Raw genomic sequence first — 12,594 nt, 5'->3', positions numbered from 1 at the left:
GAGAACAATACTATACAAAAAGCTTCAGGAATGTGACTCAATGACTACAACCTTTGCCTTATCTCTGGGCTCAAGCAACACACAACATCCTGGGCACCACTAACTGGCTTGTCTATGATTGCATGTATACACAATAATAATATTAATATTTCAATCCAGGGTAATAAGCAATAACAAACACATATTTTTTCCATAAACTTGAGACAAGCCAATGAAACAACAATGATGGTCATAAAAGCTGAAGACAACAAAGCGTAAAAATATCTACTTCTCTTCGCACCAGCTGTTTTCCTTCCGTACCTGAAATCAGAAACAAAAACATCAACAAAGTGTTATTTAATATGTAGGCCTAGAGCTTCAAACCTGTAATTTGTAAAATAGGCTACAGACTAATTGTAGCAAGTATCTTATTCAACATAATTAGAGATCCAGTCATTTAAGGGGGTACTACACCCCTGTGGTAAATTTGTTAGTATTTTTGCATTTTTCTCAAAAATAATAACACACTGGTAACAAAAGTTATGTATATTATTGGGGCAAGGAATCCAATTACTACACTGAAATTTTCAGTGACACAAGACAAGCGGTTCAGTATATATGATAGGAAATGAGGTACATCCTAGCGGTACCTTATTTCTAATCATAAATAACGAACCGCTTGTCTTGGGTCACTGAAATTCCAGTGTAGTACTTGGATTCCTTGCCCCTATAATATGCGTAACTTTTGTTACCACTGTGTTATTAGTTTTTGAAAAATACAAAAATAGACACAAATTTATCGAGGGGTGTAGTACCCCCTTAAGCATATTTTTCAAAGTTTGTGATGAAATGTTGGCAGCAATTGTGCTATTTTCCTTGTGTGAAATCACACTACAAAATTTGAATATGCATTGGTCTGTGCAATTTGAATTTTTCTGTGCAATTCACTATACTATACGGTGTTACTATTACATTTTGCTGTTTGTTTATTCAAAGAAAATCAAATGACAGCTAGCTGTTGATTCTAGGTATTATAAACCTAAGGGTAAATTGCTCCGAGTCTAAATATGTATATCTTGTAGAAGCTTATAAATCTTTTTCTATGGTTCTTGAATTTAAGATGATAAAAATCAATGCATTTCAAATGAATTTGTTTGATTGACGTTGTCAAAGCTCTGCACATAATGCACAAACTTAGCCATGCAATTCTAAGCGATATATCACTTTCTGCACATTTTACCCCTCAAAATTTACCATTTTTCTACAATTTCCTTTGATCTGGTATTTTTTCCCATGCATTTGTCATTTATTTCCTAGCAATTTGCTATTTTTTGTCCACACAAATTATTGGCCCCTGGTTATGACCCATAGTATGGGAATGTTTCAACCTGTGCTAAGGTGAAAGAATGAGAGCGTTCGGCTCATGATCACAACAAGGTTGGGGGTTTGAACCCTGTCAGGACCAACACAATGTGACCTTGGGCAAGATATGTTATTTCATTTGTCCAACTATTCGCTGTCGTAGTGCACATTAGTAACCATTGGTTACTGTTCCAAGCCTGGGCTCATACACCTGTTCAGAATTTTGATATGCCATAGGCTTTGTATTGTGATCATTTCGATCAGTGGTTCGTAACAAAGAAAGCGTGATCCAGTTGACCTGGCAATGGCCATATTGTAACGTGCACTACGACAGCGAATACTCAAGTGTACAATAGGGAGATGCTAGGGGTTATTCATCCAGCTCAGTTATTGTTGGTAGCCATTTGCAGCCAAAATTATGTGATATATCCTAGTGCCAGTGGAGTAAATGTGAAGTGCTCTGATAACTGTTCTGAAGGTGCTACATAATTTATTCATAATCAGTTTACCCACCTGTTCTTCCTCTGCAGGACTGAAGTCATTTTTGATATTGAATGTTTTCCTGATCTCCTCTGGTGTTTTGCCTTTAATCATGTTAGCTACTGTCTTACATGTGGCGTCCAGTAAACCTTTTATGTCTAAGTAGTTTGCAGCCTGCCAATATAGTAGGAAAAAAAAAGACAAAATTATGTCAATATTGGGTGATGCAAAAATCAAAATAAATTTTCCACATCAGAAAGGTCATTTTGCTCATTACCTCAGGAAAGTATTTGGCCTGAGATGTTTTGTTTATAATTTGATCAGCTCGTAATTGGGGGGCCCTTAATATCAAAATATTTTATTTTAAGAATTTTCTTTTGACATCTCGCCAGAAGCATCACAAATGATTAATTCAAGGATAATACATTGTCTACTTTCTTTAACACACAAAATATAGACCAGACAGGTCAACTAATAGCACTCTTAACATGGGTCTACTTTTCGGCGTAGTGGAAGGAGGCAATTTACATCAGAGTTATGATCAACCAACCAACACTGAGCCATGATGGGAGCCAATACAAAGTGTATAGCCCAAATTTGGGGTCAAGTCACTGATCCCTAGACATGGGTTGCCAGTCTCCTGATGAAAGTCACAGTTGTGCCAGAAAATTTGAGGTAGGTCTAAATTTGTATTGAGATCATAGGTTAAAATGCTTACCAAGATAAGTTCAAAGAGTGTCCCTTGGTCCACCTTAAGGAATTCTATATCGTAGCCACAAAGGTCGTCCGTCCTCTTCTCCCTGTTCTCATCATCTTCTGGCGGTGGTGGATCATCCTTGTGGTATGTGCACCATTGGATTACTTTCTTTAAGATGGCTGAATTTACATTGGGTAAAGGGATTGCATCATCGTCATCTTCATCCATACCTAAATCTGTAAATCAATTGTGTCATCCAATTAAGGTTAAAGTTATGTTATCCAAAAAGATCAAACTTCGAGGGCCCGGAATGGCAAGATTTGTGACGTGTCATGTCAAAAGGAGACACTTTTGGGCAGGATCGTTAATGGAGAAATAGCCAAAAATCTGCCCGGGTGGTTTTTTTCACAATTTGGGTTTGTTGCTTGAATTTGTGATGTTATTAATGTTTATAATTTTGTCTGATAGTTTCAGACCGGAATAAAACTGGCATCTTGAATTTTTTGAAACTTTTTCAAGGTAATTCCTACTCTCAACATTGTCAATAATATTTTTAAGGGCCGATATCTCAATTTCCAGTTTTATAATACAATAACTTAAACTTACGAACTCAGTATCTTTGCTTAAGAATGTCCAATTTCATTGGGAGAAACAGTGTTGTGGAGCAAAATATCTCTATATTTAAGATATGTAAAAATCTCAAAATTGATACCTGCTCAAAAGTGTCAGCTTTGTGCTCAAAACTCAGCTTATACAGTATATTTACTATCTACAGTAAACTAAAAAAAGTGACTAACCTTCTAACATAGTTTTGATTGTTACTGATTGTTTTGCTATCTCCACATCCACCTCAAATATCTCACCATCAGAACTCTGTAATTTGATGTTCGGCATCTAGAAAAATAAAATCATCACCAATTTGATTTACATGATTGTATTGGTATGGTACACAATGTTCTTCAAAATCCACCATAACTTAATCAAAATATCATTTCCTAATGATGTTTTCAATATAACATTGTAAATGGTTTTTAATACCGCCCGAAGTTCAACCTATTCCTAGTATAAGACACGACACTTGTGCTGACAGCCAATTTGGTCACTTCTCACTCACTATTCAAAATGTGACATGTACACCAATTACAGTCCCTGAAATGGCCTACTTTTTAGTTGGCCTCAATTCCGAAACATTTAGTGATAGTTTAAAAAATGCGATCCCCACCCTTTGGTTACCTTTGGATGAATTTGTCAAAATCTCTGTGTCTTAAAAATTCCTGGTACAAACATCGAAATTACATGTAGCACATTTTTCAGTCCCGGCGATGGTGGATACTTCTTCCGCATCGCTGTTTAGCCAGTAGCTATTGAACGCCATGAAAAACATGAATATGCATATCTCTGACCCCTGTAAGGTCAAGCACATCGCGACAATTCCAACCACTAGGATCTACGGATTGAGAACATGTGATCGGGTTCATGAATACTTAATGAGCACCGAGCAGCTTGATACTGACGTCATGATACGCATGCGAGATAGCCATCTTTGTGAATCTTGATGACCAGAAGCTGCCATTTTGGTCAACTTGTGCTAGATAAATCGGTTTGAAATTTTCCTTTTGGTTGACATAAATCGAACAAAATTTTCAATAACTTGTAATAGTAGGATTTCATTTTTTTTTATTAATGAAGTTACATGTTGTTTTGAGGAAAAATGCAATCTCCAACCCCTCCAACAATATTTGATTTTATGAATAAGTGAAGGTGGAGTTGTACTCTTTGTTCATTTATTATTATTGTTGATATTTAAAAGTCAGAAAATGACAAGTATAAGTACCGGGTACTTTGAAAGTTATTTTAAAGGAGAAAATTAGAAATAAAAATAAAATAATTATTTTGAGATTTTCAATTTTGGACGCGGGCGGTAAACAGGAAACTAATAATCAAGTGCGGAGGGCCTAATGGAACTGCTATCAAAATCCCTCTAAAATTCCATGTGTGAGTGTCTCATCACCATAAAAAATCATATATTTGGGTCAAGTGAAGTATAGAAAACATATTTATGTAGGTTTCCTTGACCGACCTGTTCTTGAAAAAAATTGAAATTTCTATGTAAATATGTATTGTCTAGCCTAGGCGAATTTCGCTGACTAGCATTTAACTAAGGTTTGCGTGGCATACCTATTTTATGTGACGGAATTGATACCGATTTTATGAAGGTATGTTTTTTGCATTCCCAATAATTTTTGAATTATTTTTTGAGACAAAAACTTCCCAGCAGAATAACCGTTTTCACTTGTTTTCAAAAAGTTGTTTTAACTTTGTTTTTTACCCCATAAATTCATAATTTCCCTCATTTATCAAAGTCATGCATTAAAGTGTTTGGCAACTCAACTGTTAACCTTGATGCAACAGTAAACCTTGCAAGCAAAACAGGGCTTACGCTTAACTTTTTTAACAACTGGCCCACAGGGCCAGTTGTTATAACTTTCAGCTGGCCCGCCAGCATTTCAGCTGGCCCATAATTGGCCAGTTGTCTAAACTTTCAGCTGGCCCGCCAGCACTTCAACAGGCCGATAATAATAATGACAAGTTTGTAATTTGTATGCGACTGTTATTTCATGCATATTAAAAAGAACTAGGCGGTCACCCGTATTTGTCATTTCTCGGCTGTCTCGATTACCTAGCTGATGGTGACTGTACCCACCAACAGTGTTCGATTTTCATCTATTTTTTTGTGTAGCAAAAATTGCTACTCACTTTCAGATTTGAGTAGCAATTCCAAAATTTTGAGTAGCAGTTTGTTTTCACCATATTTTATCGATTTTTTTGTATTTTCTTGTCTTCTCACAGATTACTCAATCCCGGTACTCAATGCTTAAAAAAATAGACAAAAATCAAGCACTGCATGGATACCATCTTTAGGCCGTATTGGAAAAAAGAAAGACCTAACCTTCTGGGAAAATCCACCTTATTCTAGTTACATTGCCCTTCCCATCCATGGATCTGATGTTTTGAAATTGCAACAATAATTTACACATACCACACCCATGCATGGAAAACTGTAACATTTGTTAAGCTTAATATTACTGGGTAATTTTGTCATTTGGAAGGAAATTTACTAGATGATGTGAAACTTTACCATATAATGCGCCAGTTAACATAGTAGAGAGGCAACGTCCCGGCAACGTTATGCAATTGCAATTGCAGACCGAATGTGGTTCAAAATTCGCACCTAAACTTCCTAAGCTGATTATCATGTGCCCTTTCTAAACGCATAAATTTTCCTTCAGTAATCAAGAGAAGTCCTACATTTTTGAGTAGAGGAAACTCACTTATTTACTAGCTGAAGCATTAAAATAATGTGAGGAATCTATGAAATCCTAAAAATCTTGTGTAGTTTTGGAAGATTGTCACCAAGGACACACGATATTTCCGTCTCACCACTGAACTATACACCCATATAAACATTGCTACTTCTATGATGTCATAAATGAATATGCATGTTTTTGTTATCTGGTAATACATGGAAGTATGTAACACAACAGGTCATTTGCATAAAATTTGCATATAAGGGAGGATACTGTATTTCGTTTAATGGCGTAAACATCACGATTTGGGGACTTTTGGGTCATATTTTTGTGGATGATTTTCTTGGAAATGGAATTTATGGAGACATTTTTGACTTCAACAAATGGTAACTTGCAAATGATGGTATATCAGCGTGGTTCACGGTCGCAAGTAGGCATTTTCCCCCGAATTTTTTGGATCGCATTTTTTGCTACTGGTCTGTGTAGTTGAGTAGCAGTTTGTAGAAAATGACTCGCATTTTGCGATGCGAATCCAGGTAAATCGAACACTGCCCACCAAGTTTCATGCCCATACGACAGTTTGTACTAATTTGATCTCAGATGACCACTGGTGACCCCGAAATGACCTTCCCAAAATTTGGCTCTAAATGGTGACTGTACCCACCAAGTTTCATGCCCATACAACAGTCTTTACTAATTTGACCTCAGATGACCCCTGGTGACCCCGAAATGACCTTCCAAAAATTTGGCTTTAAATGTTGACTGTACCTACCAAGTTTCATGCCCATATGACAGTTTTTACCAACTTGACCTCAGATGACCCCTGGATGACCTAGGGTGACCCTGACCCACTAACCAATACAAACTTGTTCTGTCTCGGGTCAAGATGCACCCACCCAGTTCAAAAATGTCACCCCCAAAGGAAAGAAAATATAGAGGGCAGTATGTACTTTATTTTATTTTTTCAGACACTGTTTTTTTATGAATTGTCTTTTTTGAAGACATTTCTTGTTATTAAAGGACTCACTCGACCGGACTCTCACTAAAATACACAAATATTTTCTCATAAATCAGCTTAAAATGTCCATATAATGAATGGTTTGAGTAGTAGATAGATTATATTACTTGTTTTGTTACTTGGATATGCCATAAAATGGACCGTTTTTTGTAAACTCGGGCTGGAAAATCAGGTCAAACTCAGTTGTAATGGGTGTCGAATTCTGCTACCATGCGGTAAAGAAATAGATTTTCGTGGTAGAAATGAATATTTTAAAAGCGAGAAAAGCACTATAAAGACCCTTATAAACCATGTTCAACTGAAAATCTGTCACACGGGCCAGTTCAGGACATCGTAAAGACAGGTCCGCCATGTAGCCACTGACAACAGGCCACACGGGCCAGCCAGACCACCGTACAACAGGCCCGCCGTGATTCTAGCTGGCAATGGCCCCCGGACCCGCGCCAAATTCGAGCCCTGAAGCAAAAGTAATAATTTAGTCCCTATTATATAGAGAGGGTGGTCTAAACTAAAGGAAAAGATCGCCGCATTTTTAACTATCCCATGACTAACATGTCATGTGTCATGACTAGACTAATTCGACTTTCGGAGTCGAGCCTTGAGGCCCTTGAGGTCCGCTAAGCCTATAGCCAAAATATTTAATTATCGATCATGAGAGCCAACGCAAAGACCGGCGCTTACGGCGCAAACACAGCTTTTGAGAATTGACCAATCACACGGTCGTTGCTAGGCAAGGTCAAGCAGGTCGCGCAATTGTGTTATTCTATGAAAAGTACGCTGACGCAGAAGGTACACCCTCTCATGATCGAGAATTTGTTATTTTGGCTACAGCCTACAACTATAAGTGGCATTCCGGGGCTGTATTTGGTGCATGGCATGGGTGTGTACAACTACACAAGTCACGTTTTGAACAATGAGCATGAAGCATTTAAAACAGCAATTACAAGCCACCTAAAGTTGTTGTTTTAAAACTTCCGTGGTCCGGGTACGCGCTGGTGAATTGCGATCGCGTAGGTCGCCTACTACAGTCTACGCTACGCGCCATGCCGAAGATAGGGACAGGCACATCTGAGCGAGGGCGCTATTTATTTTACTTGATAATAAAGCCCTATGTAAATCTGTGCCATTTTGTGCCACTGAAAACACCATTTTGGAGAAAATGATGAATAAAACCAAAATTAATCTTTTTCAGATGCTCTAGTTTGCATTGACAACAGATTCAATGCTTTAGGAACCAGAGTGCAACATTGACTTCACTTTTGAATATTTTTTTCTGTGAGATAGGCCTTGTTGTAAATCGCTGTTTTGGTCAAAAAAGGGGTCAAAAAGGGGCATTTTTGGGAAAAAATTCTATTTTGACCAAAAATTCATCTTCTGACAAAAGGGAAACATGGTTTGACAAAAACTTTCATCCTTTTCACATAACAATTCCAGTTTACTTATTTGCTGGGAGTAAGCACTTTTTTGTTATCGCTTGGGAAAAATCATTGTTTTTGCCTAAAATGGGCTCAAAATGGCCGAAAAATGGCAAAATTTGACCAAAATTAGCACAAAAATCACATTTTTACCACCTTAAACTTTGAATTTGCATACAAAATTTCACAGATGTGTTGAAAATGATAATATACATAATATTCAAAAAAAATTAGATTAAATTACAATGAAAACAAAAAATTAACAGGGGGGCACAGAAATTATCAAGTCCCCCATGCACTCCTATGGCAAGTCTTATCAGAGAATATGGCCTAATGTTCCGACAGTAATTTCATCATAACTTCACTTAGCAATATAGTAGAAGATTGGTTTTGGTGTCAAATTCTTTCTGAGAAGTTCTCTCTTCCAATAAACACCAATTCATGTTGATATAATTAATTTGAAATTTTTATGCCTGTCCCTACCGAAGACGTCAGCCGGCTTATTGTCAAGTGCGTTGATCAGCCAATTAGCGTGATTGTTTATTGCTCTTGCATTTACGCTCGTGTGCAGCGATACGCTGGCACGACAACGGAAGTTTAAAAAAAAACTAAATATAAGCAAGACTAAGTAACCAGCACAACAGCCTGAACAGGCGCACACTGACACTATTCCTGGGCCTGGCTGCTTGCATGCTTGATTCCCGCAGGGAACGTTGGACAGTATTTCGTCAAAGTAAACCGACTTTATTCGCTGGTGAATTGTAGCGACGCTGTAGTAGACAGCCGTTCCCGGAGAACGGCTGTATACAAGTAGACAATGTGGACATGCATGTTCAGCATGTTCAGCTGAGTGTGTGGGCTATTTCATTATAAATGACACGTTCACAAAAATGGCTTTTATCATATCTGGTTGATATAATTAGGGTGATAATGCAGTGTTATTAACTTAATTCTAAGTATGCCACAAACTACAAGCTACATGAGCATTTTTACAGAATTCTGTCTATTTTTTTTATAAAAAAATTGCCAAAAGGTACATTTTTAACCCAATTTTGGAGTCCCATTTCATTTTGCCCATGTATTCTGAATTAATTCTTTGAAAAATTAGGTACATTCTATGGCAATGTGCTTGTTGCAATGAAAATATGATATGTGTGGAACATCATGCAAGTTGAATGGTGAAAATTGGTGCAAAAATGTTAAAATTCAGAGATTCTTGCAAAATTGGCATTTTCGTTAAATAAAAAATGAGTGTCCTCTCCAATTCATGCCTCCATTTTTGTTAACATTAAAGAGGAAATATAAACCCTTACCCTACCTGTATAATCTGTGTTATATTACCAATTGATGGGACAGGGCACTGATTGAGGAATTCATTTATTTTACATACAGTAGACCACTTGTTCTTGATACCACAGTTCCGCGTTAAAAATTTGTCCTCTCCAGAACTGAAGTTAATTACTAATTGTTGAAATAAGAAGGGTTATATCATAGAATGTGAAATTTGTAGAGGAAGAGTGGTCTTCCTTCTACCAAGGTGGCACATGATTTGGTATTTGTTGCATTTTGCAAGCCTGTATCCACGATTCTGTTTGCAATTTAACAAATGTCCTCTCCAGCACAATTATGTCATTTCCATGAATTGGTAAACAAACTAAAAATAAAAATTTCAAAGAGCCAAACCTACAAGAAATTTTTGCATTTTATTGCAAATTATGCTTACAAACCACTTTAGTGTTCAAATTATTGTCCAGTTGTTGAGAACACATATGATATTATTCTGCATTGAACTTGGTTAGCTAAAATTGCAATATTCCTAATTTAACCAGAATATTAACCCTGTTTGTAGTGGATTTTAAATGCTGGGGATCTTTTATGCAATAATATTGAATTATTGATGCAGCTATTTCTAAAGTTAAAGTACCGGTATGCTTTATTATGTGTTCAAAAATGTGTCCTATCCAGAACAAATGACACAGGAGGGGTCTTTTATTTTAGGTTTTCCATGACTAGTACAACAGATTGACGAGAATACTCACTTATGCATCAGTGTAGCTATTGGGCAGGACAAAATGACTATTTCATGAATTTTTCATGTGAAGATAAAGTTTATCCTTAAAAATATGTAGTAATTTTGCACCATTTATGTGGATTAGTATCAATTTACTAATTGTTTTATATTGAAACTGGCATATTTAAGACAGTGAAGTGTAAAGGAACATACAACAATTATTACAGACTAAATATGAATAAGTATGAACCCAATGTTGGTTACATATACTCTTTCAAAGTTGTGTATTAAATTGTTTAAAAAATGTCCCTCCAGGCGGCAGCTATGTTTTACACAGCAAAAATTCAATTTAATTTTTTTAATGGTTCCTGAGGGTTTGACGCTCTAATATTTTGAGAATTATTGACACACCATCTGAACTTTGAAATGATAATGAATTTGCATGAAATAAATGAGTTTGAATTTTGACCCCTTTTGGGACTCAATGTTGTCATTTATAATGAAATAGCCCGTGTGTGTTTCCATGTTTCTGTTTGATCGTGTGTTCAACTATATCTTTTTCCATACAGCAATACACAGTATTGCTGTCTGGTAAGCAGGTACGAATTGAGACGTCGTGAATTGAGACGTCGGAGCCGGTCAAACACAGAGGACTAGCCTACATCCCGTATCCTACTATCACTCAAACAAGCAAATCTCTTCACGAATTCACTCACCTTGCGATCCTACATCATCAGTTGAAACAAACATCTAAGTTTCCAAAAACAACTTTGTCATTCCTCAAAACTACAAGTAACTTCATTAATAAAAAATTGAAATCATACTATTACCCGTTATTGACAATTTTGTTCGATTTATGTGAACCAAAAGAACGCACGATCACGAGTCGAGTTCAGTTTACCAAAATGGTAGCTCCTGCCTCCTGGTCACCTCAGATATGACGTCAGTATCAAGCGGTAAGCGTTGGATTCGTGCGCTTAGAAGGAGGTCATGAATATTTATATTATGACGTTTTCAATAGATTCGGGAAAACTAACAAGAGCTGCGTTAAGACCACCCGCCCCCTGCTCACTAATTATCCCGATATAATTATGTTATCCCGGGATAATTATGTTACCTCGGGATAATTATCCCGATGAATCATGTTATCCCGGGATAATCATGTTATATCGGGATAATTATCCCGAAAGAATCAGGTTATCTCGGGATACTTATCCCGAGATAATCAGGTTATCCCGGGATAATCAGGTTATCCCGGGATAATTATCCTGAGACAATCATGTTATCCCGGGAAAATCAGATTATATTCCGGGATAATTATCCCGATATAATTATGTTATCCGGGATAATCATGTTATCTCGGGAGAATTATCCCGAGATAATCATGTTATCCGGGATAATCATGTTATCTCGGGATAATCATGCCGAGATTGTACGGCGCCTCATGGGTCCCATATGTAACACTTCTTTTTTATAATTATCCCGAGACAATCATGTTATCCCGGGAAAATCAGATATCCCGGGATAATTATCCCGAGATAATCATGCTGTCCCGGAATAATCATATAGATAATCATGTTATCCCGGGATAATCTGTGTATGAGACGTACATGGACAATGATGGACAGTGACGTAGCGTATCAATATTCATGACCTCCTTCTAAGCGCACGAATCCAACGCTTACCGTATCAAGCTGCTTATTAAACGGTGGATCGGATTGGTTGAAATCAACGCCACGTTTTTGACCTTACAGGGTCAGAGCCCGGGTCAGAGATATGCATATTCATGTATGAAAACAGCGATGCGGATATAGTATCATCACCGGAACTGAGATTTTGCGACATTTTCGATGTTTGTACCGGGAATTTCAGACACGGAGACTCAGCGGAGATTTGAAAAATTCGTCCAAAAGGTAACCAAAGGGTTGGGGATCGCATTTTAACTATCACTAAATGTTTCGGAATTGAGGTCGGCTAAAAAGTAGACAGTTTCGGGGACTGTAATTGGTGTAGATGTCACATTTTGAACAGTGAGCGATAAGTGACCAATTTGATGCTCAGCGTAAGTGACTATCTTTACTCAGGGTAGTGTTCAACTTCAATCATGCATGATTTCGGGAAGTTTTGCGATCAATTTTACAATACCTAGCAAAGTTCATTCACAATCCCAATCTCTTGGCTTTAACATGAATCTAATCTAAAACGATTACCTTTCTTATCCAATTAAATTATCGTCTGGAAGTGACAAAACACGAATGAATTTTGACAGGAAAAGCCGGAAAATGACGACAAAACAACTCTGTCACCATGAATTTCGCAGTGCA

The 12,594-nt window shown here is 37.1% G+C and overlaps 1 protein-coding gene across 1 annotated transcript; it reads right to left on the bottom strand.

Moving 5' to 3' along the window:
* Positions 1–235: 235 nt before the first annotated feature.
* LOC140143678 (S-phase kinase-associated protein 1) lies at positions 236–12,589 on the bottom strand. The gene is made up of 5 exons (XM_072165498.1): positions 12,481–12,589; positions 3,316–3,412; positions 2,540–2,754; positions 1,855–1,995; positions 236–300 (listed from the first exon to the last, which is right to left on the bottom strand). The coding sequence occupies exons 2-5, from the start codon at positions 3,410–3,412 to the stop codon at positions 265–267; spliced, it is 489 nt and encodes a 162-aa protein (XP_072021599.1). The 5' UTR covers positions 12,481–12,589; the 3' UTR covers positions 236–264.
* Between the last annotated feature and the right edge of the window lie 5 nt (positions 12,590–12,594).

Source organism: Amphiura filiformis, unplaced genomic scaffold (assembly GCF_039555335.1).
Source record: "Amphiura filiformis unplaced genomic scaffold, Afil_fr2py scaffold_25, whole genome shotgun sequence".
NCBI lineage: Eukaryota > Metazoa > Echinodermata > Ophiuroidea > Amphilepidida > Amphiuridae > Amphiura > Amphiura filiformis.
Note: the sequence above shows the minus strand (reverse complement) of the source record. Positions and strands in the feature narration are given on the sequence as shown.

Bases quoted from the DNA above. Each gene is read 5' to 3' on its own strand.
- LOC140143678 (XM_072165498.1), bottom strand. From the start codon at position 3,412: ATGCCGAACATCAAATTACAGAGTTCTGATGGTGAGATATTTGAGGTG. The intron at 2,755-3,315 runs GTTAGTCACTTT...ATTGATTTACAG, and splicing joins AATCAAAACTATGTTAGAAG to ATTTAGGTATGGATGAAGAT. The intron at 301-1,854 runs GTGGGTAAACTG...TTCTGATTTCAG, and splicing joins GTCCTGCAGAGGAAGAACAG to GTACGGAAGGAAAACAGCTG.